Source organism: Arvicola amphibius, chromosome 12, assembly GCF_903992535.2.
Source record: "Arvicola amphibius chromosome 12, mArvAmp1.2, whole genome shotgun sequence".
Classification (NCBI taxonomy): Eukaryota; Metazoa; Chordata; class Mammalia; order Rodentia; family Cricetidae; genus Arvicola; species Arvicola amphibius.
In genome coordinates this window covers 25,998,545-26,006,005 of record NC_052058.2, presented here as the reverse complement: position 1 = coordinate 26,006,005, position 7,461 = coordinate 25,998,545, and the positions used below count along the sequence as shown (strand labels likewise).

At 50.3% G+C, this 7,461-nt stretch overlaps 1 protein-coding gene across 5 annotated transcripts in view; it reads right to left on the bottom strand.

Moving 5' to 3' along the window:
• Positions 1 to 3,933: 3,933 nt before the first annotated feature.
• Positions 3,934 to 7,461, bottom strand: part of Cacna1d (calcium voltage-gated channel subunit alpha1 D) — a 440,918-nt gene continuing 437,390 nt past the window's right edge. For all 5 annotated transcript variants that reach the window (XM_038350011.1, XM_038350014.1, XM_038350013.1 and 2 more), the window contains 3 exons: positions 6,472 to 6,593; positions 4,585 to 4,905; positions 3,934 to 4,227 (listed from right to left, as the gene is read on the bottom strand). In XM_038350011.1, coding sequence (XP_038205939.1) covers positions 3,934 to 4,227; positions 4,585 to 4,905; positions 6,472 to 6,593 — 737 coding nt within the window. The remainder of the gene's footprint in view (positions 4,228 to 4,584; positions 4,906 to 6,471; positions 6,594 to 7,461) is intronic.

The following is a 7,461-nucleotide window of genomic DNA, read 5'->3' as shown; positions in this document are numbered from 1 at the left end:
AACTGCCGTTGGGGTTCAGACTCAGGACACAGAATATGTGATTTGGAGGGTTCCTCGCTGAAGTCCTGATGGCCTAACATTGCTGTTCCCGTTTCCAGCTCAAGAACAGACGGACATGCAGGACAGTCCTGCTGGAGTGCTGAATCCAAATGCCAGGGCTGCCTGGAAATCCCAGTGCCACGAGCGAGTCAGAGTGGCAGAGAGACACAAGCCTGCTTGGTTAGAAAGTGGTGCTCACACCAGCACTGTTAGACTGAGTTCGTGGGCAACCTGGCAGACTTTGTTAGCTGAGTAGGCTCCTTAGCAAGAAGTCTGTAATACCTAAACCATGGAAAGGCCATATGCTGCCCAAACTGGTAGACACACATTTAGCAAGCTTATGTCCTGGGGTTGACCCCTAGAATCAAAAAGAAAAAGCTGCACTCATGCCCAGAGCTGTGGGGAGCCCGGCTTTGCTGAGAGAACTTGAGCCTACCTCACCGTTGGCCAAATGTGTTCCTGACAGGGTAAGGAACACACCATGGAGGGAGACAGGAACAGCTGGTCAGCACGACTGGAACGGTCACTGAAGCAGGAAGTGGAAGCATTTTGACACAGAAGCTCTTCTGCCGCCAGTGCCGGCTGCAGGGTTACTTTCCATAAATTCAAATCGGTTCTTCTCAGCCACCACCCTGCGTCCCACAGGCCCCAAAAGTTTCCATATTTCCACTGATAAACAGTCACGATATCAAATCTAATGCAAAGATATTTATCTTCAAAATTAGGGAGGAAAAGAATATTACCTACCCCTAGGCCCTAGTTGATGGCCTGGGTGGCCCCTGCTGGCTGAGCTGCTAGCTCTGTAGTGCATTCTCCAACCATTCTGATTCCAGAAGCCTGTCTGAGACTCTCCCTAGTTCCCCACGGCCCTCCCCCTTCCCAGAAAGCAGAGCTGGGTGGGTTATGTGGGGGGGGGGGAGCACCCATGATGTGCTGGGGTGGGTTTTGTGTGTGTATGTGTGTGGGGTGCCACAATGTGCTGGAGTGGGTTTTGTGTGGGTATGGGTGTCTATGATGTGCTGGGGTGAGTTTTGTGTGTGTGTGCCCATGATGTGCTGGGTGGGTTTTGTGTGTGTGGGGGGGGGTGCCCATGATGTGCTGGGTGGGTTTTGTGTGTGTGTGGGGGGGTGGGTGCCCATGATGTGCTGGGTGGGTTATGTGTGTGTGGGGGGGTGCCCATGATGTGCTGGGTGGGTTGTGTGTGTGTGGGGGGGTGCCCATGATGTGCTGGGTGGGTTGTGTGTGTGTGGGGGGGGTGCCCATGATGTGCTGGGTGGGTTTTGTGGGGGGGTGTCCATGATATGGTAATTTGCTTTGACAAGTAAACCAACACTCCCCCATCCCAAATAAAGGCAAAGATAATAGAGACGGTAAAACTTAGAGCATGAAATGAAGCTTGTCTGCTGATGAATTGGGCTTCTGGAAGTGGGTGGTGCACCCAGCTACTGTCTCACGCCCCTCTAGGGTCACAGAGTGACGGGCTTTCCCAATGAGGTTCTTGCTGTTGGTTAGCGGACATAGTGATTCCCACACTTCCTGGTGTCCATTAGAAAGCATGACCTTCAACTAAAAGCAGTGGTCCAGGGAACTCAAAGTCATTTAGGGGGTGGGGTGGGGAACCAACAAGCAGAGGTCTTTAGTCTTAAAACTTCTTTAAACGGGGGGAAAAAACCATGCTCTACAACTTCAAATTTTTCTTACAAAGAGAAATTTAATATTAGATGAGAGGTTGAACCAGACTTAAAGCAGACACACTGGGACGTGAAGCAGCCTGAAAAGCCAGGCAGCATTGGTGGGCTGACTTTGGGAAAGATCATCACCCGCTCCAGAACACGCAGTCCCGGCATGGCAAGCTTGATCTGCTGATGTTAAGTCGCACAGTCATACAGACAGACACCCAGCAGGAAAAGAGTCCAAGAAATGCTGATGGTGGTTTAGCCCTTTAGGAGAAGCAACCCTCTCTGCAGCTGGTGCAAAGTGACGATTGGCCTTGGAGGAGCCCTAGGGCAGAAAAAGCTGCCTGAGCCCAGGGCTGCCGAGAGCACCTGCCCCTCTGAAGCTCTCCCAGCAGAGCCAGCTCTGTGAGGAGAGCTCCCGGTACAATGAAATTATTACACAGTTTGTTCTGAAGAACGTTTTGCATTTTAATAAAAAAAAGGCTTTATGTCAGGAAATCGTCATTTACAAACCTTGAAGTGTTTTTTGCCTGCATCTGGAGTAAGAATGTCCTAGGAAGAGGTTTGTGAGGTCTTTGTAACAAAAGTGTTAGTTACAAAAAAAAAAAAAAAACCCAAACAAACAAACAAAAAAACAACAAACCCCCCAAAATTTTTGTTTTTCCACAGGCTGTCTGTGTACTAGATAAAAATTTTGAACCCAGATCGCTACCTGTATTTTTGATTGCAGAGAATCCTTATCAGAAAAAAAAAAGGATGGTATCACATGACTGTTGACAGAATGGGAAACTTGGATAGTTTGACCGATCCCAAAGCTGACCGTGCCTGGGCGTACAGTCAGTGCGTGTGTTCTCATGAAGATTCCAGCCCTCGTTCAGTTGCGTCTAACCGCTTTCCAAGAGAACACAGTGCACACAGCAGCTGTGAAAGGCAACAGGTCACCCTGGACAGACCCCAGCGTTCCCGGTCCTCACTGTGCTCCCCTCTTCCCCCATGCCAGTACATCCTTGGGGATGTGAGCCGATGCCTGTAGTTCGCCTGCGCGGTTACTTCAGCATCAGAGATCAGAAGCATCCTGCATGGGCAGCTCAGGAAGCCGGACCAGTGGATGGACCTGCTATATAACCAGCTGACCAGGGGATTACAAAGTGAAACCAAACCAAAGATAAGAGGTACGGTATAAACTCATAGAACCCAAAGAAAAGAGCCAATAGTCATCTTGATATCTTATGTAAAGATAGGTTTATAGTGACTCAAAATATTTTAGAAAAATTTCTGAAGTGTCAAGTTCTTTTGAACTCAAAAGTTTATCCCCAAAAGATTCTTTTTACTAAATACGTGAGAATTGGCTCTAATTCTCCTAATTCTGTTTAGCCCAAGTAAAAATACTAATAATTTCTAGATTTTGGTGGGAAACTACAATTATTAGGACCCATGGATATTGCTGCAGTTCAAATGCGATACGATAATTACAAAATATAGACCATCTCTTTACAAATACAAATTGTATATTACAAGTCATGTACAGGAATCTATTGTGTTTTTAAACAAACTAACGTATCTAAGTTTACCTGGTTAGCAAGTGCGCTATTCCTCCAGTTTACAGTTGCCCTTCGTGTGACAGAACTGACCACCTGAGTGATGTTCTTGTATGTAAACTGGCGTCACATAACAAAACCGTGTCCGTCTGCTCCCTCTCCCCTCGGTCTGATGTGTACTGGACACAGCTGCACAGGAGTCAGGAAGCAGTGTGTTGGGGGAGGGGCTCAGAAATGGATTTGCTGGGCCCAGTGAGTGTCTGATATGCTGGGCTGAGGACTGAGGTAAAGACACAGACGTGGTGACCGCCATCACCTTGAACCTCTGTCGTGCCTTCAGGTAAATGGGCATGGGCATGTGTCCCGGATGTGAGACTTGAATTCCTGTGCAGCCCTTCTGGCCTCTGGGCAGGCCAGGCTGCCCTCCTCACCCATCCTCTCGAGGGGCCAGACATACCGTCTTCTGAGGCTGGGCCTGAGGATGTGGCATACCACACGCTTGGCCACTCAGAACCTGTTCCTACCAGGTTATGGCTTCCTTGGGGGCATGATATCACTTGTACAAACTTCTAATTGAGCATTTTTCTCCCAACTAGTGCCTAGACGGTCCTAACTATGAGGCACTTTATCCCTGGCCCTCCCATGCCCGTCCCAGGCTGACGCCAGCCTCCCTCACTGGGCTACAAGGTGGTGATGCAGATCATTTCACCCGCCAGGTCCTCTTCCTCTCGCCCAGGGTCTGGCTCCTCATCGCTGTAGCCGGGACCGAAGTCCTGGAGTTCATAGTCCTGGCAGTGTGCGATGGGGCCCATGTCCCCATTGGCTCGAGGACACACGCTGCCGTTGAGCAGAGTGCTTGCCGCGCTCTCCATCTCGTCTATGGTGAGGTCACAGGCATCGGCAATCTCATGCTTCGTGGCTGAGACAAATTTTGGGTCCCTTGCGTAGCGCCCTAAGCCTTCGGATATCAGGACCTGCGCAGAAAAGAGGATCGGTGGCATGTGTAGGAAGGTCCACCTCAGCTCTCACTGCACGGCATGCTTTAGGGACCCTGTCAGCTCTATCTGCTAGACTTTAACTGAAAACGACCTCAGCGCTATCCGTGTCCAAGAGCTGAAAAGCTCCAGAGGACTGAGCGGGAGCCAAAGCACTGAGGGAAGGTGGCGTGGACTGGGTAGATGGTGGGACTCTGACAGGACTTGGCAGTGCCAGCTGGGATTCACTTGGGTCTGAAATTCCACACCTGCCGCTGAGAAGCCACCCTCAGGTGGTGTGACTGCAGAAGCTACCACGTCACCACTTCCCCCTCCCCATGCTGCCTTGATACTCACTGCTTCTACCAGGCTGTCTGCGCTCCTTTGCTTGTCAGTGTGTTTGTTCCGGAAGCTGCTGGGAACAGTCAGGCTGGCTGGTGTGAAAGTCCTATAGGAGATGTCGGGCTCATCTGTGTACCAGGAACTGCGATGGAGGGATGGCAGGCTGCCGTTGACCTGGTCCAGAGATTCCGAGCGGTCCACCTGGATCAGGGGAGTGTAGCATGGGGTCCAGTCTCGGTATGGAGGGGTGGCTGGAGGGGTGGCCCATGACCGTGTGGAGTGACTCGGAGAGTACTTCTGGGCTTTACTGGAATCGAGGCCTGCTACGGCCATGATCTGAGGAGGGAAGTGGGAAGAAGTCAGGCTGGCTTGTGACTGCCGTACCCCTCAGAAGACTGGGAAAAGATGCAAATATACCAGAGACTGCTCTAGAGCTGGCGGGGGAACTGGGGCATCCTAGCAGAGTGAGCTTCCTCTTCCTCAAAGCCATAAGGCATTCTCCTTGACTGTAGTTGCCCCAGATGAGGAAGAACTGGGAAGGTAAATAAGCTAACACTGCCCACATCTCTTTGGGACTCAGTATTGATGCACACGGCAGGGCAATCCACGGACTCTGGCTCACGCAGGACAACAGTCAGCTTTTCTCTGCGCTAGTGCCTCTCGCTCATCCTGCAGTGAGTATTGTCTTCTCTGAAGCACTGAGCACAGTCATGACTCTCAAATGTCCCCCAGTGGCACAGCCATCTTGAGAAGTCTACTGCTACCTGTTTGCACTGACTCTGTAGTTGGAGCCAAGGATGCAGGCCAGTCCAGGCCAGGAGCTGAGACAAGCCCGGGCTTGTGCCCGCTGGATCACAGAACCTTAGAGACAGCCTTCACTGTCTGAGTGAAGGGTCACTGGTGATCTGGGATTTCAAAAAGTTCATCTTTCTTCCATGATATACAGGAAAGAAGTAAAATTAGTGTTAAAAGTGCAGGTGAATGGGTTCAGTGGTTAAGAGCACTGACTTATCTTCCAAGAGGACCCAGGTTCATATCTCGGAAGCCATATAGTAGTTTATAACCATCTGGAACTCCAGTGTTGGGAATCTGCTGCCTTCTAAACAAAGGGCACCAGACATACAGATGATGAGCATACACACATGCACGCAAAGCATTCTTTAAGGGCTGGCAAAGGTGACGAGAAAATCTTCAATGGCCATTAAGTACTTATAGGTTCAGAGCTTGGGGTCAGAACCTCAGGGAAATCTGGGTCTGTTAACTGACTGCCTGGGTGCAGGTTTCTGGCATCTCCCTTGATCAATCACCCCACACAGCATCTCTGATGAGATAGTTCAAGAAACACACACACATATGCATGTGTATGAACATATGTTGTATATATACACATATATATGTATTCATGCATCTATACATACATACACGCATGCATGCATGCATACATATATCCTTAATCCCCTGGTAAATGAGCTTGGGTATACTGGCTGCCTCTGGCTCAGCTGCCTTTCCTGTGGGCTGGTGATCCCCTCAGTTCACAGAGGAAGCTCACCCACTCTGATGACCAGAAGCTGCACGAATGACTGATTGGAGGAACCACCTCTCTGAGTGAGTGAGTAATAGCAGTAGCTATCTGAATATTACAAGTGGCTGAATTGCCTTAATTCAGACTGCTCCAGGCCCAGTATTCTAGGATAGGATGTATGAAATCCAAGGATGCTGCCCAGTCCCCCCTTGGTTGCATATGGGACTCTAGGAGAATGGGCCCTGCGGGATCTCCCAGGGAGACCTGCTCCAGGGACAACCAGATAGGAAGATGCAAGCTTTCTGCTTTCTCCATATGTATACCAGGGAAGAGTGCATCCCAGGTCGGGCCCCAGCAGGGGTGAGGCCAAAGCGTCTCACCTGCTGCTGCATCAGGTGCAGGGGCAGGGCAGCACGGTGAGGCAGGGCAGGCGATAGAAGGATGTCTTCTTGGCTGCTTTGCCTGCGCAGACACTCAAAGTTGAAGGATGACCTCCGATGGGCTGAGAAGTAAAAGCGCGTGACAGGTGGTGACATAAGTCTGGACAATGTGACCTCAGGAGTCAGGACCACTTCCTGGGGCATTCGGCCGTATGTCTCATCCAAGAGAAATAATTGCACAATCCCCCAACCCAGGGATGGGAGACTAGACGAAGCAAGCCTGCTGTAGAATATTTCTATAAGGTAGCAACCACCTCTCAATGCTTGCCTGCCCTCAGGTGGCCCAGAGGAATCTGTGCTCAGTCGCAAGCTCTGCAATGTGCCACAGAGATCCATTCTAGAATCTTAGGCACTCCACACTATCCTATCCCTGCCTTCCACACACCTCCATCTTTCTGAGGTCCCCATACTTGAGCCTCTCTTTTAAAATTAAACTAATTCTGCCGATCAGCTTAAGCAGGCAAAATAATCAAATTCTTTGTGTAGAAAAAGCCACCTTCCCCGGCCTAAATGTGAGTATGTCTAAGAACTTGCCATGTGCTGAAAGCAACTTCAGGCAGAGGCTCACTGATGATCCAGAGCTTCTGGCTTTATAGGACACAGGCTTAGGTTTCTGGGGTCCCTTCGCAAAGCCAGGGCAGCCCTAGAAGCCCTTCTACTCAGCTGTGGACCCCAAGGAGTCCTGTCTGTACTCTGCATTAATCCAGCTGCTCTTTCTGAGGTGCCAGGCTTTCCCAGCCCAGCAAAATTCCACATGTCCCCAGTTCATGTATGGGAGATCAGGGACTGGCCCAAAGAGGCCTCCAATCCATCTTGGATGTCACAGAAAGCTTTATAAACAGGTCTACAATGTAGAGCAGGTCAAACCCTTGGAATGGATGGCCAGTGGAAAGGCGGAGTTCGTGCTGTACCCGGGGACAAGGCAAGATT